The 25,411-nt window shown below is 48.5% G+C and overlaps 1 protein-coding gene across 3 annotated transcripts in view; it reads right to left on the bottom strand.

Annotated features, from left to right (window-relative positions):
• The window catches only part of NAT10 (N-acetyltransferase 10), a 722,602-nt gene that overhangs the window by 298,023 nt on the left and 399,168 nt on the right, over window positions 1-25,411 (bottom strand). For all 3 annotated transcript variants that reach the window (XM_069623384.1, XM_069623382.1, XM_069623383.1), the window contains exon 19: window positions 18,277-18,393. In XM_069623384.1, the coding sequence (XP_069479485.1) occupies window positions 18,277-18,393 (117 nt within the window). The remainder of the gene's footprint in view (window positions 1-18,276; window positions 18,394-25,411) is intronic.

Below are 25,411 nucleotides of genomic sequence, written 5' to 3' on the forward strand. Positions count from 1 at the left end.
CCCCCCCCATCATTTGGCAGTGACAGGGCCGGGGGCCTGAATTGCGGCTGCCGCCTCAATTCAGCGCGCACTTGGCTGGGACATCCAGCCAGCCTTGCGATGTCCCATTGGTTGGGTTGACACAGCTGTTGACCCTTCCGAAGTCAATGAAAGAGTAAGAACCACTGAGTCGGTAACAGTGAACACCTGTTAGTTAATACATAAAGCGGGCAGTATTTTGTTTCTATGTGCGCCTACGCCTGCTGCCCCATTTCTAATCAGCAAGTACTTTTGGTTGACGTTTGCTGGTGTCCCCTTTAGTGTAGTCTTTGATGTATTTCGTGCCCCGACTTTGCTGCCATATGGAGGCATACGCCTGACACACAACAAGCATCAATGCAGTGTTTCACTGGGGTTTTAATACTCAGTCACATTTCGGAAAGCCTTCAAATGTATTCCTAGGTTGGTGTATTTGGATGTGTGTTCAATGCTTTCCCAAACTAATTTTTATTTTTTGTTATAATCAACAGCAGACTGTGGGCCTGAATCATGGACGTTTTGTCACGGTGCAAAGTGAACTTGCACAAGGGAAAGGTCACTTTGCACCGTGCAAACAATTCCATGAATTATTGGGGGGGGGCGGGGGGGGGGAGAGAAAGAGAGAAAAGTGGGACACATTGCAGTTACTGAACAGTGGTCACAATCTCAGAGCTGAATCCAGAATGTTGTTGGTCTATGTATTGACTCCAGTTATTGGTCGAAGGTTTGGTTGCTTGTTCAAGTTCAGTTGCTGTGCTCCTTCATTGATCCCACCCATTTGATCCATTGGTCGCTTGTTCACTCCCACAGGCAGCGCAATCCTGCCAACATAATCTCTCAACTATGTTTATGCAATAGAGTGGCATAGCTATGTATATCCAATCACTCCAGGGGCCACTTGCCTCATTCCTCTACACATGGGCGTAATTATTTTGGGTGTGGGTTCAAGGGTGTTTGTCCCCCCCACCTTTCCTGGCACACCATTTTGTCCCTCTCATTTGGCAGGGGGTCCCTTTCCTTTAGATGTCATGTCCCCCCCCCCAACATTTCCAGCAAAGTTACTCCAGTGTCTGCCATCAAACCTATGTAGCCTTTCCTCGCCAGAATGAGAGGGCGGCTAGAAGCACAATTGTCTGGGCTAAATGGAAATCTGACAATTCTTGGCAAAAAGAAGGTTTAACTCCCAAGGACAACCTTTTCCTTGTAGAATATGTTAAATGAAGGCTTACCAGATAGGGCCTGCAACTCATTCACCCTGCGGGCAGATGTTAACGCAACTAACAGAATGGTTTGCAATGTTAGCAATCTTAATGGACATGAGTGGAGTGGCTAAAAAGGAGCCCAGATCAGAAATTTCAATACCAGAGTAAGATCCCAAATTCGGGCTTGAAAAGGTGTAGGAGGAAACACATTAGTGATCCCTTTAAGAAATGGTATAATCAATGGCATTTTGAAATATGATGCCTCTTCCGAGGTGCACTTGAAGATTGAAAGCACCGCCAAGTATCCTTTAATGGTCCCCATCTGGAGCCCCAGATTAGTCAAATGTAACAAAAAAAGACAACACCACAGGTGTATTGCACTGAAAAGGGTCCACCTCCTTTTCCCTACACCAGCTGCAGAATTTCTTCCATGTCAGCGGTATAAGGATTTAATTGCTGACCTTCTGGCCGAAAGCAAAATCTCCATTACGTCATCCAGGAGGTCCCAATCCTTGTATCTCAACCTCTCAGAAACCATGCATGAAGGTTCAGTGTCCTCTGGATGGAGAACCAGACCTTCCTTTCGCGAGAGAAGGTCCTCTCTATGTGTAAGACCCATTGGAGAGCAGACGGACGTCCAGAAGGTCTGGGTGCCACATCCTCCTGGCCCAATCTGGAGCAATTAGGGTCATGGATTTCCCAAACTTTCTCAGCCTCCTGATCAGTTGAGGAATGACGGGGACTGGAGAAAACACATATAGAAGTGGAAACTCTCAGTCCACTATGAACACGTCCTCTAGAGATCCTGTTGGGGGAATTTCCCTGGAGCAGAACAGTCTGCACTTCATGTTGACACTTGTCACGAACAGATTCACATGAGAGGTTCCCCAAACGGTGAAGATCTCTTGAAGGACTTCCAGAGCTACCTCCCACTCGTGGGAGACTGCGCTCTGCCTACTCACAGCGTCTGCCGCCGTGTTCTCCTCTCCGGCTAGGTGACCTCTGATATGGAAACTCCTTGAATTGTCCAGAACCAGAGCTACATTGCCTCTCTGCACAGTGGTAGTGACCCTACACCAGCTCTCTTGTTGAGGTAGTACATGGCCACCGTGTTGTGTGTCATTATCAGGACATTCTTTCCTCATACAGAGGACAGAAAAGGCTTCAGCGCTAGTCAGAGCGCTCTCTGCTCTAAAAGGTCGATGTGTAGTTTGGACTTCGATGGAGACCAACAACTGCTGACTGTCATAATGTTGGTGTGAGATCCCCAATCCGTGAAGCGTCCTTAACTACTGTTCTCTCCGGCCATGGTTGCCAAAAGGGTTCTCCCATCAGAATATTGTCCTTGCAGACCCACCACAGAAAATCCTGTGCAACCCTGTTTGGATCCTGAAGAAAGTCTGACATGTCTGAGAATGGAGGCCACTGCATCCTGAGAGCCCATTGAAGGGATCTCATTCTCAGGTGAGCCTCTGGCACCAAGAAAATGCAGGATGCCATGAGGCAGAGCAACCTCTGAAAATCGAAGGACAGAAGACGCTGTGCCCCCTGGAATTTGGTGACCATCTGCAGAATGTGTTGAGCCCCCACCTCGGGTGGCAAGGCTTTTCCCAAGGATGCGTCCCTGACTGCTCCGATGAACAGTCTATGAGATGATATCATGTGGGACTTCTTGTAATGGAGGGAGAAGCCCAGTCTCTGGAGAGAGTGGCATGTTATGCTGAGATGGTCCAGGGCCTGTTCAGGAGAACGTGCCCTGATCAGCCAACCATCCAGGTAGGGGTAGATGTGAATCCCCCCTCTCCTAAGACTTGCTGCAACCATCGCCATCAGCTTAGTAAAAACCCTCAGGGCGGAGGTCTGCCCGAATGTCAGAACTCTAACTTGATAATGAGAACCGCTAACAGCTAACCTCGGGTACTTCCTGTGCTTGTGATTGATAGGTACATGAAAGTAAGCATCCTGAAGGTCCAATGACACCATCCAATCCTGAAGCTGGAGGGCCTGAAGAGTCTGCGAAAGTGTGACCATCTTGAATTTGTCCTTCCTGAGAAACTTGCTCAAGCGTCTCAAGTCCAAAATGGGTCTCAACCCCCCCGTCTTTCTTGAAGATTATGAAATAAGGAGAGTATCACCCTTTGTTCCTCTCCATCACAGGTACTGGTTCTATAGCACCTTTCTCTAGCAGGCTCCAAATTTCCTGCACAAGGAACGGATCTGGAACTTTGAAAGAGTGGCTACCCAGTGGATGATTCTGCGGCCTTTTGAGAAAGGGGAATTATACCCTGGGCTACTGTTTCCAACACCCATGCATTTGAAGTAATACCCCTCCATTCTTTCAGATGTTGCGAGAGGCTACCTCCCACCAGGGTTTTGTGGACTAAGGCCTCGGAGGTTTTGAGGCGGCTTTAGCAGCGGCTGATGGTAAAGTAGTAGTTGCTTTGGAGGACGATGCACCTCTCCCTCGTCCACCATGAGGGAACCTTCTCTGACCCATTTGACTAGCCAGTCCTCTCGCCCTTCCAACTGAGGAGTAGAATCGAGAGGACTTACCCCTCCAAGATGATCCACTGGGACGAGAGGGTTGTGGCTGTCTGATGGTGGCTCCAAGGGATTTGGCCGCTGCCTTTGAGGTCTGCAGCTTCTCTAAACCTTCATCAGCTTTGCTGCCAAACAGCTGGGTGCCGTCAAAGGGCATATTGAGGAGCTTGGACTGTACATCCGGTGCAAAACCTGACTTTCTCAACAACACAAATATGCTTATTACGTGCTTGCTGGTGAGTCCAATCCTGATTGTATAAACTCACAAATAGCCTCCTTGCTATCTCTTACAATGTTCAGGAAGCCGTCTCTCTTCCCCTTTGGGCAAATGATCAGCCTTCATAACCATACAGTCCCACAGGGTGAATGAATTTTGCTAAAGCACAAGTGGCATTTGCAGACTTGAGAGCCATGTTTCTGGCAGAAAATACCTTTCTGGCCCAAGCATCGAAATGCTTATCATCCCTATTGAGTGGGATGGTAGGGTATGCAGTCTGTTTTGAGGTAGATGTCTGAACAACTAGGCTTTCAGGTGTTTTGACAGGTAGCTACGGTTGCTACTAGATGTTCAGCAGTTCTTGGTGAGGTTTTTGTTCACCGCTGGATTCGACTCAGGAACCACCTAATTTGCTATAACCCTTTTCTTGAGAGCTACATGAAAAGGAAGTATGGGATCCTTTTGTGGACCTTTATCCAGAATATCTGTTAGGTCGTCTTGCTCAAACGGTGGAGCAGGTCTGCCTCATCCCAGAAAGTCAATGACTCCAGTCATCAGGTGCCTATAAGGAGGCATCCACATGGTCTGCTGGGTCTGGCTTGCTAAATTCCATCTCAGGTGAAGTGTCAACGCCACTAACCGACTGCAGGTTTTCATATAAATCCTTTAACCTGGATTCTTCTGTTAGGTGTGCCGAATTCCAATCCAAATGGTGGAGATTGTGGACTGAAGGTTCGTAATCCTTATAAATAGAAGATAAAGACTTAAAGAAATCTTTCTTTGGTAAAGGACTGTAAGATTTCTGAATTTCCTTTGGTTTAGAAGGTAAAGGCGTCTGCTTCACCAAAGGCATCGACGATTGACACCAACGGTGTCAACGACTTTATCGTCGATGGCATTGACGGTATCGACACTAAAGGCATTGATGTCCTCGATGATGGTTCAGTCGATTTGGTCATCGACTGAGCCCTCAAAGGGCTTGACTCTCGACTCAAAGGAGTCTTCGACGATTTCTCGTTGTTGTGAAATCTCAAAGGATCTTAATGGATCTTCGACTTACGTACCGGGCTCGAGGGCGCACGGGGTGTAGCCCTAGGCGTTTCCTTGTCTGCCTCAGGTGGCTCGACAGGAGCATGGCTTTTTACCTTCTCCTTCGAGGGGGTTGGAGCCTCTTTCTCAAAGATTTTCAACACTTCCTGTCTGAAATGTTCCTGCTAAGATGGAGTAGAGGATTTGGTAGGGCAGGTTATACGTCTCTCCGGAGTGGAATCAGATGAACTCGAAGAGGGTGACTTACAATGCCTTTTCTTCGACTTCCTCGAAGATGACTAGGAGTGGTGGCACCCGCTCCTGGAGCGTGAGCGTTTTCTTTCTTTACCTTTTCCTTCGTGGAGAGTCACTTCTCAACTCAGATGATTGTTTTTTCGATGGAGCCATCAAAGGGGATTTAGTAGGGGGCCTACCTGCCGCTAGTTTCGTTTTACACTCTTTCAGAGCCTTTTCTGGTCATATTCACAGTCCGCCGTCCTATGCTCGACGTCAAGGCACCACAGACATACCCGATGGGGTTCTGTGAGGGATATCTTGGCTCATCAGTTGTAGCACTTTTTTAACCTGTTCTTCGGGGTTGAAGGTGCTGAAGACTAGGCCGTTGTACTCAAACAAAGCTTTTCACACAACAACTGAAGTAGACAGGTGCATAATGTAATGCAGTTTGGTTGCACCAGGTTTGTAGCCACCTCATTATTAGCCCAATGAACCCATGTCGTGGCCATTGGTGTAAAAAGCCCTGCTCCCTGTCATTTTCGTTTGTGGCTTTTCTTGAATGTAGCCACAACCAAATCTGATTCAAGAATTGCTCGACTGGCACCCCCAACAGAACCTGACCGTAAATGCCTGAGAAAAAAAAAGGGGAGCAACTTAAACATCTATATTTACAGTATACTATGCGTGGTGTGTCTTATTGCGTATGTGTGTCTAATTGTTCTTTGATACCAGCCAATTACCCTCCTAAGAGTAAAGCCTGACGGCTCACGCACACTAGCAATTGTGAGAGTTGGGAATAACTTGATGGAGACCATGCTATTTCATGAATGCTAAGTACACCGACACCCCCTTATCACAGGTCTGTGGAATAACTTCCCTAACATATACAAACAATGTAATAGTGACAATTGCAAAGTCTTAGGGAGTTTTGCAGAAATCCACCAAAAGTAGGACTTGAGAAGCTTCTCACTTGGAGCACAGGGCTCCAACTCTTATTATAGGCCTGAGCCACACAAGTATCTTGGTAGCAATGGTTGAGCAGCCAGGCTTATCTTAGGAGGAAGAAAGGGTTGTAGGCAGTACAAAGAACGTAGAGTATACATATAGGCTACAGAAACACCAACACACTAAAGGTCATGTACAAATTAATGATTTTATATATACACTAAGGTAAAGGCAACTTAACACACAATAAGTAACTTAGAAAAACCAATGCAATATTCACAGTTAGTAAAACACTTTTGTATACTTTGAGAATAGCAGATTCAAAAGGTAAGTAAAATACTGTTGTAAAAACTGTTCCAGATAACTATTCATGAAGCAAGACCAACATAAAGCAGGTAAATGCTTGCAATAATTTCAGAGAGGCCTTAGGCTTAAGTAGTACATCCCTATCTAGTTATAAGTGTCTAAGACTTAGATTGGAGGGCCAAACAAGCAAGGCACAAGCTGCAGAAAGTCCAAAGTTCCCGAGGGAGTCTTCAGTAGCAAGTCTTGGTTGGGAAAAGGTTCAGGGACTTCGTAGAAGGCTCCCTGAGGGCACACATGAGTTAGTCCTGGGTGAACGTGCATGGGCAAACTTCCAAACACACAAATCAGCATTCCAGCAACACAGGAGCAGCACAGCAACTCTAGCTAAGTACTACCAGGAGTCGGACAGTACCTTAGATGTGAAGAAGAAGAAGAAGAAGATGCAGCACGATGCCCTCACGATGCAGCAGCCGCAGACCCAGTCACCGGATTTATGGTCAGGGAGACGAAAGAAGGGACACTGCAATGGATCTCGCAGCAGCAGTCGAGTAAAGAGGCTCCAGGCAAAGGATTCTTCATGGTTCTGTGATGTTGGCACCCTTTTCAAAGCACCAGTGAAGAACGGTTACCGCCCAGTCGATTCTACTCGCTTTATCGGTCCAGAACTCTGGTGAGGGGACTTCAAGGAGTGGAATCTTGCCTCTGGAGGTCCAGGAGGAGTCCAGCAAAGACAATTCAATCTTCAGAAGGCAATGCATTGCACAGTTGCCACCGGTCCCAGGGTATTGGCGGTTTGCAGTCAGTGAAGGTCACAGCTCGTTATGGGATGGTTCGGGATGCAGGTCGTATTGAGATTGATGGACCCATGGGCGTAATTTTACCGGGGGGCAGGGTGTTTGTCCCCCCCAACTTTCATGGCACACCATTTTATCCCCATTCATTTGGCTGGGGCACCTTTTGTTCAGATGTCATGTCCACCCCCCCCCCCCCCAACATTTTCAGAAAAGTTACTCCACTGATTGGACCCACCAGTATAAGGGAGAGAGGAGTCCTTTTCAGGGCTGTGTTGATGCTTGGAAGAAGGGGTCGGATAGCAGCAATTACTTAGAAGGCATCTCCGGTCGTCTAGACAGGCTGTGGGCGTCTCTCCTCTTCCTCCTCCTCGTCGTTGCTTCAGTTCCAGTGGTCAGCTTGTCTCCAGCCTCAGGGTCCATATCTCTTATGCAGGAACCTAGCCAATTAGTACCATGCCTCACCATTCAAACAGTAGGTGGTGGCTGTCCTTTTAGGACAGCCAGTACCACGAATGCAAAAGAGGTCCATGTACTGAAGAAACAAGTGGCCAATTTGGAAAACCGGGCAGAGGAAGCTGAAGGACGAGCTAGACGAAGCAACATACAGGTGGTCGGCTTGCCGGAAGGGGAAGAAGGCACGGACCCCACAGACTATGTCGAGAATATGTTGCTTCAGGCAGTAGGAGCTGGTAAACTCTCCCAGGGATTTGCGGTGGAGCGAGCGCATCGGGCCCAGACGAGAAGACCGCAACCAGGGGCGCCGCCCAGAGCTATAATTGCAAAGGTTTTGAACTACAGAGATCACGAAAAGATCCTGGAATTCTTCCGGAAAGGTGGTACTATAACACGAGCGTCAGCAACGATCACGGCCTACCAGGATTATACTATGCTGGTGCAGAGGCAACATTACAGCTATGTGGCAGACAAGAGGAGGTTATGCACCGCAGGGATGAAATACATGTTACTCTACCCGGCTAAACTAAAAGTTCTGCATAAGACCCCGGAGGAAGCAACATGTTGGCTGGACACGCATGGATGTCCAGAGCCGGAGGGGGACCAGGACCGAAACGGAGAGGATAAGTGAGCCGAAGATATGGGGGCCGAGGAGGTGGGAGCGACATTGCATAAGGGTAAGGGGGCGGGGTTAGAGTTGAATGGTAGCAGGGCAGAAGCCTCCTGCCATAAATGCTTGCCAAATGAACACTGTGGACTGGAATACAGTTATAAACATTCTGGATATGTGATGCATAGCTCTGCTCCTTATAGATATATCGGAGCCACAGGATACATGCGCTTTACCCCCATCAGTAGAAGTAGTAGGCGCGCCGATGGGACTCAGTGGGGAGATGTCGCCCTAAGTACAGGCAGTGCCAATGAAAGGGCTAGATGTAGGGAGCCTGAGATCCAGGGATGGAGCTGGGCAACAGTTGGGAGGGAAGGTGGGGGGGGGGTTACAGTGTGAGTTGGGGCGGGGAAGGGGAGGGAGTTGGGGGAGTGTGGTGGGGTTGAGAAGGGAGGAGGGTGGGAGGGAGTGGGGTGGAGGGGAAGAGTTTATAGTTGAGGGATGTTTAAAATGGGGAATGAGTCTACATGAAAGGAGGGAAGAACTGAGACTTGGACTGTACTTGCAGAGCGAAGATTGGGACCTGGAGATGTTATGGGAGACCTTAAAGTAGTTACCTGGAATGTTAGAGGGCTCAATAGCTATTTAAAAAGGAATAAGGTTATGATGTATTTGTGCAGGCAGAAAATAGACACAGCCTTGTTACAAGAGACTGACCTAACGCAAGAAAAACTGGAGGTGGTCCGAAAGAAGTGGAGAGGGACTGTTGTGGGTACAGCATATTCAGCTTATGCCAGAGGGGTGATTACCTGGGTCGCACTGCATGTCCCGTTTCAGTTACTGCACTCCACGGTCGAGCCAGACGGGAGGATGGTAATAATAAAGGGGTTGGTGGAAAAGAAGGAAATAAGTATTATAAAACACATATGCCCCGAATCAGGATACGGCGGCATACTTCAGAACACTATATAGCAAACTTAGCGGGAGCTTGGGGGGGTGGGGGGCTGTGATTTGGGGAGGAGACTTTAATTGTATATTAAACCCGAAAATAGATAGATCAGATACTAAAATAGACAGACCCACCCCAGCTGCCAGGACATTGCAGTCTCTGTTTGCGGATTTCGGGTTAGAGGATGCACGGAGGTCACGCCATCTACAGGATAGACCATATTCGCACTATTCAGCCCCCAGAACCTACACACTAGACTGAATTATGTGTTCGTCACACATGAACTGATGACAGAAATAGGACAGAAATAGCGCAGATAGAATATAAAGCGAGGGTCCTTTCGGACCATTCGCAGCTAATATTAGCATGGCAATACCGGCCCCCGAGAGCGAAGATACCGACATGGCGCCTCCGAGCAGAGGCGTTGAAGGATAATATTTTTAGAGAGGACATGAGAGAGGAAATAATAAGCTACTTTGAGATCAATACTGGCAGCGTGGAGTCAGCGGGTATGCTCTGGGAAGCCTTTAAAGTAGTAGTGAGAGGGATAGCTATAGCCAAGTCCAAGGGGCTACAAGAAGGGATCTTGGCTGAACTACAAGAAGCGGAAACGGAGCTAGAAATAGCATTGAAAAGGGGAGGGAACACCAAAGGAGATAATGAAGCAATACGTAGGCTGCAGCAGAAATGCGCGGGATATTGGGAAAGGCTGTGCAACCTCAACTATAAAAAATACATAGAGAGGCAGCATGCGGGGAGGACAAACCAGGGAGAGTTCTGGCATGGCTATACAAAAGCGAGACTCCCAGACCAACAATCAGGACTATAGCAAAAGAGGATGGGCGTATAGTAGACACTCAAGAGGGAGTTAATCAGGAATTCACAGACTTACCGTATCCTATACAGAGATGCGGAAGAAAATGACAGCAAGGAAATAAGAGAAACACTGGAGGATATTGGATTGCCGCAGATTAGCGCTGTGGAGCTAGAGGCACTGATCACACTAGAGGAATTGGAAGAGGTATGATATGATATGATATGGCATTTGTAACGCGCCTATACACAAGTGTTTCAAGGCGCGACGAGGCAGGGAGGGGAGGAAACAAGGGGAAACAGACAACGATCCTACTAGGCCAGGTGTCATTCAGATCGCGCAAGTGCAAGGGTGGGGGAGGGGGAAAAGTGCAAGGGGAAGGGGAGGGGGGGGAGTGCAGTAAAGGTAAGTGGCGTAAAGTAATAAGTAAATAGGGCCAACTGGTGGCAAGTGCAAGGTAAGTGCAGAACAAGTGCTGGAAAGGGGGGGGGGCTGTAGGGATACAGAGACAGTCCCGCAGTGCAGAGGGGTTCCAGGGCATCAGTGCAAGTGGAGAGTGGCTGGGCCCAGGACCGAGGCCGTTAAGAGTGGTCCAGTTGCAGAATCAGTGCAGTATCAGTGAGGAATAATTGGCTGTTCAGCAGGGGAGAGGGAGAGAGAAAGCAGAGGCAAAGAGGAAGGTTTTGAGGAGCTTCCGGAACCGGAGATGGTTCTCCTCAAGTTTCAGGGAGGCAGGAAGGCTGTTCCAGAGGGAGGCCCCTGCCGCGGAGAGAGATCTACCCCCAGCTCGTTGCTTCGAGAAGCGGCTGACCCTGAGGGAGTTGGAGGCGGATGAGCGAAGGGCTCGGGGAGGAAGATATTTGGGAAGAGAGAGTTGAAGGTATATAGGACCAAGGCCCCAGAAGGCCTTGTGGACAATGCAGAGGGTTTTGAACTTTATCCTCGCAGCCACTGGGAGCCAGTGTAGAGATTTCAGTCCTGGAGAGATACGGTCCCTGGGCTTGAGGCCAAGGACAAGTCTCGCAGTTCTGTTCTGTATGAGTTGCGGAGAGTGGAGGCAGGCAGATTAAGGTAGAGGCTGTTACAGTAATCCAGCTTCGAGAGAACCAGGGCTCGGGAGACAGTGAGCTTCTGGGGAAAGGAGAGGAAGGGAAGAATACCTCTGAGGAGGTGCAGCTGGTAGTGTGACTTCTTAGCGACGTCAGAAATATGAGGAGAGAAGGAGAGTGTGGAGTCGAAGATGACCCCAAGGTTTTTTGCACTGCAGGTAGGAGCAGGGAGGGGGCCAAGGGAGGCAGGCCAGAGAGCTGCAGGGAAGGAGGGAGTGGGTGTACCGATGAGTAGGATCTCAGTCTTACTGGCATTAAGGCAGAGGTCATTTGTGGCACACCATTCCTGGATAGCAGACAGACAGTCAGAGATGAGGGAAGGAGAGGGGGAGGCTGAGGGTAGCCTGAAAATGAGCTGGGTATCGTCCGCATAGCACTGGAAATTAGGGCAGAGAGCGGCGATGCGGTGGGCAAGGAGTGCCATATACTGGTTGAACAGCCAGGGAGAGAGATTTGATCCCTGGGGGACACCACAGGTGGAGAAAAAGATGTCGGAGAGGAAGGACCCCAGTTGGACCTGGGAGGGTCGATTTGAAAGGAAAGAGGTCAGCCACGCCAGAGCCCGACCAGTGATACCCAGGTTTTCACGGAGACAGTTGAGCAGGATGGCATGGTTGACAGTGTCAAAGGCAGAGGAGAGATCGAGCAGAATGAGAACACAAGGAGTGTTGGAATCGAGGTTCAAGAGCAGGTCTTCAAGGATGTTCAGGAGAGCAGTTTCCATGCTTCTGGCAGCTCTGAAACCAGATTGATGGTCATGAAGACTACCAACAGATTCAGCATGGAGGTTTAGCTGGGAGATGGCCAGTTTCTCCAGGAGCTTGCCCAGGAAGGGAGTGATGGAGATAGGGCGATAGTTAGCCGGGCAGGAGGGGTCGGAAGAGGGTTTCTTGAGAAGAGGGTGCACAAGGGAGTGCTTGAGGGGGGAAGGGAAGACTCCAGGGGCGAAGGAGTGGTTGCAAAAGTCAGCCAGGGCAGGAGCCAGGGAGTCGATGTGGTCCTTGATAGTTTTGGAGGAACAGGGGTGAACCTGTTTAGACGAGACTTTCATAGATCGGACTTGTCTGGAAACCTCGTCAGAGAAAAGTGGAAAGGCAGAGAAAGAGGGAGGGGGGGTGACTGCAGAAGGGCCAGAGGAAGAGCCGGGAAGGGAGGGAGGGAGGTGAAAGGAGGAGAGCGAGGACAGGATGTCCTGAGTTTTAGAGATGAAGTGAGAGGCCAATGCAGTGCAGAGGGCCTGGGAGGGGACAGGAGAGGTAGAGACTGCAACAGGGTTGGCCAGCTCCTTGCAGATTTTAAAGAGTTCGGCGGAGTTGTTAGATGCCGCAGAGATGCGGGCTTGGATAAGGGCTCTCTTCTTGGTGAGAACGGAGAGCCGATACTGCCTTTGGAGCAGGCGGCAGGCCAGTTTGTCAGAGGATGAACATGAAGCACGCCATTTCCTCTCTGCAACCCGGCACTTGCGTTTTAGGGTGGCGAGATCGGAGTCATACCAGGAGTTACATTTGGCTTTGGGCTTCAGGCGGATTCTCATGACGGGGGCAAGGATATCAAGAGTAGCAGATATAGCAGAGTGGAGCATAGAGAGGGCTGTGTCAGGGTGGGAGTCAGCCGAAGGGGCGGGGGGGGGCGAGAAGGTAGCAGCGAAAGCCTCAACTGACACACGCTTCATGGGTCGGATGACCGAGAAGGTAGGTGGCAGTGAAGAGGGTGGCTTTGCCTGTGGGGTAGGGAGGGTGAGGTGGGAGGATAGGAGAAAGTGATCACTCCAGGAGAGAGGAGTGGAGAGAGGGACGGAGAGGGGAAGGTCAGAAGAGATCAGAGCATCAAGAGTGTGCCCAGCAGAGTGAGTAGGCCCAGACGGGAGAATAGAGAGTGAGAGAGAGTCGCAGAGGTCACGAAAGAGAGCAGTGGAGGGACTGGAGGCATCAAGGTGGATGTTGAAGTCGCCATGAAAGAGGAGTTGAGTGGTTGAGGACAGGAGTGAGGAGGAGAGGTCAGCCCACTCAGAGAGGAAGGAGGAAATTTGACCAGGTGGCCGATAGATAGTAGCCACGGTAAGGGAATGGCTAGGAGAGAGAGAGAGTCGGCAGACAAGACATTCAAAAGAGGAGTAGGTCTGCGTAGGAGTGACAGTGGCAGGAATCCACTCAGGGAAGATAAGGGCAACACCACCCCCTGCACGGTTAGGCCTGGGCATGGAGAGGATCTTGTAACCGTCAGGTAGGAGTGTGTCAAAGCTGGTGGCAGAGCTGGCTGTGAACCATGTCTCAGTGAGACAGAGGACGTCGAGGTCCAGTTCCTCAAGAAGGTGACAGATATCAGAGGAGTGTTTGATGGCAGAGCGAGAATTTAGAGTGGCAATGTGGAGAAGGTTGCCCTCCTTGAAGAGCTTCCGGGGAGGGGTACAGATCAGAGGTACGCCCTGCGGAGGTGTTGAAGAAGGAGGTGAAGAAGGAGCACGAGAGGGGGCAGGGAGGGAGGTTAGAGGCAAGGTAGCCAAGGATAGAGGAGGGGGGACAGCAGGAGAGGAGAGGAAGTTGATGAGGTGTGGGAAGCGTCTATCAAAGAGGAGAAGGTTGGCCTGAGGGCCTTGGACCAAGATGGTCCCATTAGCGTAGACATTAATGATGGCCTTAGAGGAGCGGAAGGGGGCCAAGAGGACATCCCAACAGGTGCCACCATTAATGGGAGAGGAGGAGAAAGGAGAGAGCACAGAGACCATATGAAGGGTCCATAGGTCAGGCGAAGGCACGAAAAAGAGGATGTCAGTGAGAGTTTCCTTAGAGCAGGCACTAGTGTAGGTGTCAGCGATAGGGAGGCCTGGGTTGGAGACCAGGATGTCCTTTTTAAACTTTTTCCTACCAGATTTAGTGAGGAGAGCAGGATAGTCAATGGAGAAGCAGTTAGAGAAGATAGGCGAGACAGAGAGCACCATGGAGTAGGAGGGAGGGGGGGGAGACCGATGAAACGAGAGCACGCAGACAGGAAGTGAGCGGCAAGCACAAGTTACCACAATTAGAGCAAACAAACAGTAGAGCGTATTAGGTACAGGGCCACCTAAGTTTGAGAATCCTGCGAGGGGATAAAAAACACCCTAGTTTACCACAGTTCAGAGCAAAAACAGTAGAGCGTATTAGGTACAGGGCCACCTAAGTTTTAAAATCCTGCGAGGGGAGAAAAAACACCCTAGTTTACCACAGTTCAGAGCAAAAACAGTAGAGCGTATTAGGTACCGGGCCACCTAAGTTTGAGAATCCTGCGAGGGGAGAAAAAAACACCCTAGTTTACCACAGTTCAGAGCAAAAACAGTAGAGCGTATTAGGTACCGGGCCACCTAAGTTTGAGAATCCTGCGAGGGGAGAAAAACACCATAGTTAACCTCAACTGTGAATACAGTGAGGCAAGGCCCCATGCGGATGTAACCAGGAGTAGGAGGGGTGGGCCGGGGAACGGAGAACAGGTGGAACTGGCGCCTGGCGTCCCCTGCGGACACCTGCAGACACACAGGGAGCCGCACTGTAGGAGTCGCCTTTGGCCTGGGGCCCTTAGCCGCGGGGGCTGCCGGGCAGAGGGCTGCCCAGGAGGGGGGAGGTTATAGGCAGAGGGAGAGGAAAGGGGGGGGAGGTGTGGGCGGGCAGGGAGGCGGGGAGGGAGAGGAAGACCAGGAAGTGGGAGCGGGGAGCAGGAGAAGGCCAAACACCGCGCTAGGAGCGCGAAGAACAATTAAACTAGGTTTGCAGAAACAAAACTCACGGAGGCCCAGGCAGGGCTTTCCAGGCCTGCTGTTCCCCTCAGGCCACCGGCGACCGCTCTCCACGCTCAGCTGGAGAAAAGAAGCGAGCGGGGGGAACGGCCGTCGAATAGGCCAGAGGGGAGGCAGGCACACAACCAATCAGAGGGGGGGTGGGCGGGCAGGGAGGCGGGGAGGGAGAGGAAGACCAGGAAGTGGGAGGGGGGAGCAGGAGCAGGCCAAACACCGCGCTAGGAGCGCGAAGAACAATTAAACTAGGTTTGCAGAAACAAAACACTCACGGAGGCACAGGCAGGGCTTCCCAGGCCTGCTGTTCCCCTCAGGCCACCGGCGACCGCTCTCCACGCTCAGCTGGAGAAAAGAAGCGAGCGGGGGGAACGGCAACTATCCACTAATAAGACCCCGGGGTCTGACGGACTCACCAGCAAATTCTATAAAATGTACAAAAATGAGGTATTTCCCCCCCCCCGCTCTTAGAGATGCTAAATGAGGCATATGAAGTCGGAAGACTACCAGAGTCCCTAAGAGAGGCGATCATCATACCACTCCCCAAACCAAATAAGCCTGGCCATGAGTGCGGCTCCTACAGACCCCTGTCGATGTTGAACCAGGACAGCAAAATATTGACGGCGGTCCTGGCAAATAGAATGAGTCATTAATAAATTAATACACCCCGACCAGACAGGTTATGTCCCTAACAGGAACATATCCAACAATCTTAGGCGACTCCACCGAGTTATTGAACATGCAAACGGGGAGGCGGGTGAGATGGCAATAGTTTCTTTGGACGCAATAACGGCCTTCGACTCGGTCAAATGGCCATGGCTGATTGCGACCCTGACCAATTACAGAATAGGGCCGGAGTATCTCAAAGGGGCCAAACTACTATATAGTGCGCCGCTGGCCAGGGTGAAGACAGGAGCAGTTATATCAGAGAGGTGGCAACTAGGCAGGGATGCCCGTGGTCCCCCATGCTGTACATTTTGGCCTTAGAGCCCCTGGCGACATACCCGAGGCAGCAGTATGATATAATAGGCATCACCATAAAGGGGGAACCGCATCTAATTTCCTTGTACGCTGATGATATGTTGCTGTATCTAAGGTACCCGGAAGAAAACCTCCAGTATGTCCTGGAAGTGATGGAGCGATTTGCAAGGTTTCAGGCATAGCTGTGAACCCCAAAAAATCTTGTGTATTTCCACTGGGCAGGTATAAAGGGATCCAGCTAGAGCAGTTACCGATCCTGCAGATACCATGGGAGGTCACAGCAGGTTCCGATATCTTGGGATAGACATATCATACGGTGGAAGCAGAGCACCAATACAACACTGAGAAAGCTATCCGGAATATTGAAAAGAGTATGAAGTTCTGGGTGAAGCGCCCCTTGGCGATGATGGGGCGAAGGGCAATGCTTAAAATGGTGGGCCTCCCAAGACTGTTGCACTATTTTGGGAACATCCCATATTTGATACCTAGGCGATTCTTTGCTAGTATGAACAGCATATGCAGGGAATTCCTCTGGCAGGGGACAAGGAACAGAGTGGCCCTTTGGAAGCTACAAAACCCACACGAGAAAGGGGGTATAAAACTACCAAACAATGAAATTTACTATATAGCAAGTCAACTACAATATGTAGCTAAATGAACCCAGGCTGTTCCAACTGGACTGCGCCCCATTCTTCCTAAAAGAAATTATGTGGTTGCCCAGATCAGATAGGGAAGGGCGCCCGAGAATGATTACATTCGGATGGGAGATATGGCGGAAAGCCTGTCAGGTAATGGATAGCCCGTCCCTGTGTTCCCCGCAGATCCCATTAGTCGCTCTGGCGGGAAAAGAAAAGCAACTAAGACTAATGATTAGGAAGCACTGGGAGCCGGTGGGGATAGTGACGAAGGGCGATATATGGCAAGAGGGGAGTATAAGGGACTTTGAGGGGCTGGTGGAGGAAACGGGGTTACATACAGGGCAGTACATCACATATCATAGGGTGGTGCAGCGAATTAAAGAGACATGGTCCAAAGCAATACTAGCAGATGAACCGGATGCCACCATACACACAATATATGATATAGCAGGGGGGAGCACAAAATATCTAGAATATATGAGCTGATGATGACCAAAGTGGGGAAGGAAGTAGTACAACTCAGACAAGACTGGGAAGAGGAAGTGGGTGCCCCAATGAGTGATGGGATATGGGAGCGTGCCCAGGGATATCACAAAAAAGTGTCAAGAAATGCCTGATTACAACAGATACAATTATATATTACTCACAGGGCGTATATGACACCCCAAAGGATAGCCAAATTCAAAAATACAGGACAATCATGCCCCAAATGTGACGAAGAAAATGCCGGAATGGTACACATGTTTTGGTCATGCCCAATAACAGAGATTCTGGGGAGAAATAGCACATAGGATGGAAGACAAAGGGATTAAAATAGAGGTGGATACAGTGTGGGCTTGCCCGATAGGAGGGTTTCCTAGACCACGTAAACTCAAGCATGTGAGTAAATTGAAAGACCTGGCGTATGTACTAGCAAAGAGGAAAATTGCAATGGGGTGGAAGGCATGTCATAGACCAGTAATAGAGGTATGGTGGAAAGATCTACAGAAATGGGCAGAGGAGGAAACGGCAGCATGGCAAGAGGCAAGCAATGTTGGGGGTGGGGGGAGAAGAGGCTGAACCTTGATAGCTTGGAAAAAACTGATAGCTGAATTATTTGGGCCCACGCATGATGGGTCAAGTGACTGGGATCCAACAGAAACCAGTGACGAGGAATCCCTACTGCAAGACGAAGAAACAGTACAGGAAGGAGAGTAGGCTCGGAAGGGAAAAGAGAAAAAAACAAACAAAAAAAAATTAACATCTACCCAACACAAAGCTTAACACGTTCATCCTGTTACAATTCAAACAATTGTATCTAAAAATGTTCACCTAATACAAGGAGTGTAATGGGAATTCAATTAGCTAGACAGAACAAAATGTGGAACGAGATGTATATAAAGCCATCTGTGTGGTCTGGCTTGTCTTATTTTTTTATTATAATTGATAGGTCAGATTCAATTTGAACCTCATCTTCAGCATTGGACAGTTAATGGTATGCCAAGATTAAAGTTTGTACATGCGTTTTTTGAGCAGGTTATTAACTCAACAATAATATCCCCCTCAAAGAGTATGATGACAGAAATAACAGTCCTGAATTCCAAACTCTTCCCGTAGAATAGGTTTCATCCATGCTTAAGTGTAAACCGAAATAAAACATAATAAAAAGAAAGTTGTTGCAGGAAATAGCATACCTCACTGCTTACTGTGACTATCTCCTGTGACTTCTGAATACCCTTTTCTTCCAGGCATGGAAACCTTCCTTCGTAATACATTTGCAACAGCTGCAGAGCTCGGCTGCCATAGCCCATCTGGAAAATATAAGGCAAGTCTATTAAAAGTGAAAAAACAACATGACGTCTGAACAGATTTTAGGAGGCCGCCCTAGTTAGGTTTGTTTTTTTATTTGTTTTATTAGTTTATAAAAAACTTTTAACAATTTACATCTACAGATTACCAACTTCTGTGATAAAGGCGAGCCAAGAAGAGAAAATAGACAATAGCCATTAGACAATCGGTCATACAAAACAACTGAAAACTCAATTTCTCCTTTTAACATTCGCCCATAAAACAGACTCTTCCTAATGGAGGCACGACCATAGTTCTCGTCACTCATGATCATCAGTTTGTGATCAGGGGTCTATTTTCTCAAAGTTTCCTAACGCTGCTTCCAAGAATTTTACCAAAGCAAACATAGTTTTTGGCTTTTGCCTCCATATAATGTCTCCCACCACATCTCAGCGTCCAGCCCAACTTTTTCAATGACTTTGTTATAAAGCTTTATCATCCTTAATTCTTTGAGCTTTGGGCAGAATAGAGCTAAACCTCAGGGACTTGTTCTTTGGCCCACAAAGTTATTGTGAACAGGGGAACCCGGAGTGGTTAGCCAAACCTAATCAAGGTAAGTGTGGAGAGCGGTCAAGGCTTTGTTAGGCAGAAACCTGTGCAGTTCCCTTATGGACCACTGCAAAAGATTGAAGACTGCAGGTGTTTGGAAGTAAACCTACTAGGTAGCAGTCTTTACCACACAGATTCACTTGGTAGCTGTGGCTGAGCAGTCAGACTTCCCTCAAGAAGAGTTAGGCAGTATGCAGAGTATACACAATAGGTACAGAGACACAGTAGTACAACCAAACACTGACCAGAGCTTTGGTGTAAAAGTATATAATTATTTATTTAAAACACACACTTGTAAATCACACTAGCAAAAAAAAAAGAGGCAAGTAATTTCAGCACACAGTCACTATCATATATATACAACTCTATTCACTTTTAGACAATTCTTAGTGAGAAACACCACTTATTTTCAGACAGAGGTGAGCGCTTAACATAAGATGGCACTCTAATAAGTTGTAAAGAAAGGGAGGGAAAAAGGCAGAGTTAAAGAAGCACACAAGTTTCAATACTTTCTCAAAGAACCACAGTAAGGCAGGATAGGCAGAGTTCTACTGGAGAGCAAGGCAGTCAATTGCAAGGCCCACTCTTGGAGAGAGCAAGCAGAAGGGGTCCAGGTTCACCAGTGGGGTTATGCCCAAAGAGTCTTTGTAGACAGTTCGCACAAAAAGGATGAAATTACAGTCAGGAAAAGTTAGCTAGGTTGTCCCAGGCCAGCCCAGGTTAGAAAGTCGAGGCTTTACTGTCACCCCGAACGATCTGTCTCAAGGGAAGCCAGGCGGGACACAGTACCTTAAGTGTGAAGGAAGCTCCAGCGGGGGCAGCAGGTGCAAGTCGGTGTTTCGTCCAGAGGAAGAAGATATCTCGCCGTGGAGGAAAGATGAAGGTCGTTGCACTGCCAGGGAAGAAAGCAGCCGCGGAGTTCTTCGGTTAAAAGGTACTACCCTTCTCTTTGCGGTAGTGGTAAACCGTGGTGTTCCGGTTGCCGGGGTGCTTGGCACAGGCAAGGCGGCCACGGGATGCTCCAGGAAGGTGAAAAGAAGGCGAAACTGGTTATCCCCACCAGTCAAAGGAAGAAGACTCTCCGGTCTGGAGATCTCCTCTGTCGTCGGGAAAAGTGGTGAGACGGTTCAGCAGGGCTCCACCGGGGGTGTTGTCGTTGCAGGTCGGCTCAGCTTCTCCCTCCTCGGATTCTTAGGTCCTGTGGCGACTTCTGAAGTTCCAGTCCCCAAAGCCCTGCTTTTATGCAGCACACCCCCATTCACTCAGCCTAGCTGTCAATCAAACATGCTAAGTGCTCACCACTTGGGCCAATCACACAAGAGTGCGACTTGAGTTACCAAGGTAACTCAGTCCAGGGTGCCTAAACCCCCTCCCACACCTCCTGTGGTACCCAGACAGAGTGGCACCACTTTTGGAGGCTTCTGTGGAGAAGCCCGCCAAAAAGTGGAACAAAGGGCTCGACTCGGGTTGGAGTCACAGAAGAGAACACAAACGCCATTTTAGAATCGAGTTCTGGCAAAAAATACCAACCGGTGAATTAATATTAAATAAAGAAACCGGCGGTATGTTCGAGGCTATAAGAATTAAATAATTAAAGTTGGTAGCCTCGAACAATGGGAAAATCCCATAGAGATATATTCGCGGTCGAATATAAAAAGTAGTATCCACCGCCACCAGCCAAAACTCGATCAGGGGGGACGGAGACGTGCCCCCTCGAAGAACAGACCCCGGGGGAATCGAATTGCCCCGACCAGTAGGTCCACAATATGATGGTTTGTACTGGTTTCTGTTCATAATTTGGGACTAGTAAAGCCAATGGTGACTTTACATGCCCTAGGAGACAGTAGTCAGTCCCAGGGTATGGAGTCTATGTTGGGGGGTCGCTACGACACCCCTGGGTTAGGGCACGGAGGGTGCTGTGTAACCCACATAAAAAAAACACATGAGACCCTATGGAGTAAAAGACCCCATAGCCCATAAAACACATGGAAAGTGAAAGGAACACCTCAAATCATGTCTAAGAGTGGGAGCAAAAGAATCTCACTCTTAGCAGGAGAGAAAAAAATAAACCCCAAAAATCCAGCAAAGCTGCTGGGGGACTCAATAGGTTTGGGAAATTAGTCTTACACAGAATTATCCCTAACAGGCTTAGTCTCAGGAGTGAGCAAGTGTGGTAAAAGGGTCCACAATGAGTCGACACAGTGAAGCACACAATAATTCTGCTTAGACATTGAAGTAAAAAAATACTCTATTGTAGGCCCAAAACACATGAGAAAAATGTATCAAGCAAGTAATATTATCAAACACTGAAGTTATCAAACATATATAGTCATCTTTGGTTTGTAGAAAAGCATACAATTCACTTAAACAACTAAAAGAAGGTAAGTAATGATGCAGTATGGAAAACCCGTTCACAAGAATAATACCCTAACTTTATAAGTCCAATCCCTATGTTGAACGGTGCCTTGTGCCCAAAAGTCAGAAAAGCTTCTTCTCAGGGGAGGGGACAAAAGGTAGAAAAGATTCCTGTGGTGGTGAAAACATGTTGCAGTAGACTTCGAGAATATTACAGGTAAGTAAGATGTTTTTTCTATCTCTTAGAACAACATTTAAAAAGCGGAGGAATGGAATAACCCAAAGTGTATTCTAAGGTTTATTAAAGGAGAGACAGGGGTGGCTCCAACTATTGCGATTACTCACCACCCTTACTCCAATTTTCCCAAGTGACTAGGAAGGTTGACTTGGAGTCGCTGGAGGTAGGGTTTCCCACCGTTGCATCCCTACAAGAAGTCCAGGAGCTGCGGGTGCAAGGTGGATTCCGGTCAGGTCCAGAAGCTGAGTGCAACCCTTTCCAATGAAGAAATGCAGCAAGCACTGTTGCAGGCCTCTGCAGGACACTACCAGATGGAGGAAAGCTGGTTCCAGAGACAGTCACCTGTCAGAAACCCGAGGGTGTTCTCACGGATAGACCCCGAGGATCTTTTGTTCAGGCAGCCAGGGCACGGCCATCGCCTTTGGAACCAGACCCTGGGGGTGGAGCAGTGCAAGAGGATCCCCTGGAAAGGGTGTCCTTGGGGACAGCGGGAGGAATGCCCTCGGGAGAGACGCAGTATTCCCCCCCCCCCCCCCTCTCTGACACACCCCTACCTGACATCCCCTCAGGCTACATAGGATATGTTAAACCCAATTTTCCCATAATAACCAGAAAACACCGACTTTCCAACCCCCCCCCTTTCTAAACACAGACAAAGAAGAGAGGGATTGAGAGAATGAAGATCACGGAGGAGAAACACACTCAAACACAGAAGACCGGCTCTTCCCTTTTAACAACAGACTGTCTCCTTAACAAGGTCAGGCAAGGTCATGCCCCCCCTTGACAATCCGTCTAACCTGAGCCTCCCCCTAACTATAAAAAGGCAGAGCACAAAGGCACACTCTGAGCGAGCTGGGGATACTGGATGGTGCACGGAAGCCAGAGGGAGAAAACTCGAGCTGGAAAGACCCTGGGAGAACTGGAGGACTGCCTTATTGCTCGGCTTGCGAGTACAGGGGAGGTTTTGGAGGTCTTCCAAATTAGAGATGCTGAGAAGGCGAGAGCCCGCTTAAAGGAATATAAAAACGCCTCATTTGTGGCAAAAAAAGAATTCCTCCAAGGAGAAATCAAACAGGCAGGTAATCAAGATAAAGCTCTATTTGATGTAGTGACAAGGTTTAGGCACCCTAAATGTATGGCAGCACCCACTGCCGACTCACAGGAGCAAGCTAACAAGTTCAATGGTTTTTTTTAACAAAAAATTGTGGATATCCAGAAGAGCATTACCGAAGTGATGATTGCGGAAGAGTGGGAAGAACCCAGAGGAGAGATAGAAGTGGTAGAAAACCAGGAAAAAGAAGAGAGCTTCTGCTTCCAACCCATTGAGAAGGAAGCAGTTCAAGCCCTAATACTCCAATTAAAACCCACAAAGGACTCGGCTTTTCCTATGCCAGCATGCACTGCCATTCGCTTGGCAGCTAACCTCACTCCATTTATAACCTCCTTTGTTAATAAATCCATAATGGAGGGCTATGCCCCACTCTCACTTAAGGGAGCTTTGGTAAAACCCCTGTTGAAGAAGCCTAACTTAGATCCTATGGTTTTGAAAAACTACCGCCCAGTTGCCAACTTATGCTGGCCCACTAAAATCCTAGAAAAAATCGTCTGCAACCATTTCCAGCAGTTTGTAGACAGTAAAGACCTTCTAGATGAATATCAATCGGGGTTCCGCCCAAACCATGGTACAGAGACTGCCTTATTGGCAGTCCAGGATGATCTGTTGGAAGCTGCAGATAGGGGAAGCTCTAGGATACCACTGATGCTCGACCTGTCGGCGGCGTTCAACACGATCAATCATAAGATCATCCTTCAACGGATTGAAAAAATAGGGAGAGCTACTAAAGTAGTGGTGGACTGGTTTGACTCCTTCCTGCAGGATAGAACCCAGCAGGTGATACTGGGAGCCTTCCTTTCAGAGTTAATACAGTTGAGATGCAGAGTCCCCCAAGGCTCAGCGCTCTCACCTCTGATCTTTAACTTGTACATCCGACCACTGTTTGATATTGTGAGAAAACACAGTTTACGATTCCATTCATATGCTGACACCCAGATTTACGTGGAGACAGATAATTTGTCTGAGGCAATTCAAGGGATTGACCGGTGCATGCAAGATATAAAAAAAATGGATGGCGTGTAACCAGCTGCAGCTCAATGCAGCTTAAACAGAAGTAATAATATTTAGATCAGAGAAAAAAAAGAGCAATGAAGAAAAAAATATAACACCGCAGATCCTGGGTGAAGACATTCCGTTTTCGAAGAAAGTGAAATACCTTGGGTGCACTTGGCAAGAAAACCTGGCCAGCAAAGCCCAGGTAGGGTCCAAAGTTAAAGCAGTGTACTACTCCTTGTGCATGCTCAGGACCGTACTCCCTTTTATACCACCTCAAGATCTTTCTGTGGTTGTAGGAGCTTTGGTAAATTCCCATCTCGGCTATTGTAATAGTCTGATGACAGGGATCCCAGTGAAACAGATGGTGAGACTCCAGAGGGCCCAGAATGCGGCAGTCAGGCTAATTGCCCATCTGGGAAAAAGGGAACATGTCTCAACATCTCGGAGAGCACTCCATTGGCTCATGGTGGAGAACCGAATTAAATTCAAGGTGGAGCATTTTATGTACAAATGTTTTTATGAACTCGCACCTAGATATCTTAATACCAGAATCCACCATTACCAGCCAACCAGAGACCTCTGGTCAGGAGATAAACTCTTTGGTCCGAGGGACGTCCACCAATGCACCTCAAAGGGTGACGGGAGGTTTTCTGTGTTTGGACCAAAGCTGTGGAACCAGCTACCTATAGGTATACGATCATGCACCTCATTAGAAGGCTTCAGAAAAGAACTTAAAACCATCTTATTTAAATGAATCTAAGTAATAAGGGCGAATACAGTTCATCACAGCTAGAACTCGACTTTTTAGTTAAGAACCGCGCCCGAATTCAGTTTATTCTGCCCGGTGCGCGTAAGAAATAACCAAATAGACATACAGTGTGGAAAGAGAACTGTACCTCCAGAAAGCCAGACCAGGGGCATTTGGGGGTACCTGGCGGTGCCCACACCAGAGCTCATCCCCTGGGAAAAACAGGTAAGCCCAGGCCTTTGAGGGGCAGGTGGCGAGACCCCGACCTCAACAAGAATCCCCATAAACTCCTGCAGCTCCCAAAACTGTCAAAAGAGGAAGCTAGCGAAGTGGGAGCAAAATCTGAATGAAGGATTCTGGGACTGGAAATCCAAGGACATTTATTTTGTAAACCTTTTGAGGGGTCTGAGCCCCGCTGAGGGAGACATATGTGTGAAATTTAAGGAGGGGCTCCGAGGCCGATCGAGGGAGACCCCTGGAGAAAACCAGGAAATTGAATTGTGCTTAACGGACGCCAGCAACCCTCCTAGGCGAACGGCAGAGTTGGGGAGGCGAGGCTAAACCTGTGGTGTTAACCTTGACTCGTGGAAAACTGCAGAAACAAGAAGGAAGATGCACGCAGCCGGTGAGTTGGCAAGTAACCGGAGGGACCGATGTGCGCTAAGAAAGATTCTAGTTTGCAACAATATATCGCAAGTGAAGGCTGCAGGCCTTGCAAATGTACCTTAAAGCAAGGACAGCTGTGGAATCAGCGATCCTGATTAACGGAGTGGTCCGGCGAAGGGATGTAGACAATTCGTAAGTCTCTGTGAATGGTACATTGTTTGTAGTGATAAAAATGATTGAAAGTGAACCAAGTTAATCCAGAGAGAAGTGGAGAGGAAAAGCTGAATATTGAATTCTGAGTTGAAGTAGTTGTGCAGTGGTCTGTAAAGAAGCCACGCACATTTGAAAGTATTTGACATCTGAAAAGCGGTCTGA

This window comes from Ambystoma mexicanum, chromosome 11 (genome assembly GCF_040938575.1).
Source record: "Ambystoma mexicanum isolate Mex_15411 chromosome 11, UKY_AmexF1_1, whole genome shotgun sequence".
NCBI classification, from domain to species: Eukaryota; Metazoa; Chordata; class Amphibia; order Caudata; family Ambystomatidae; genus Ambystoma; species Ambystoma mexicanum.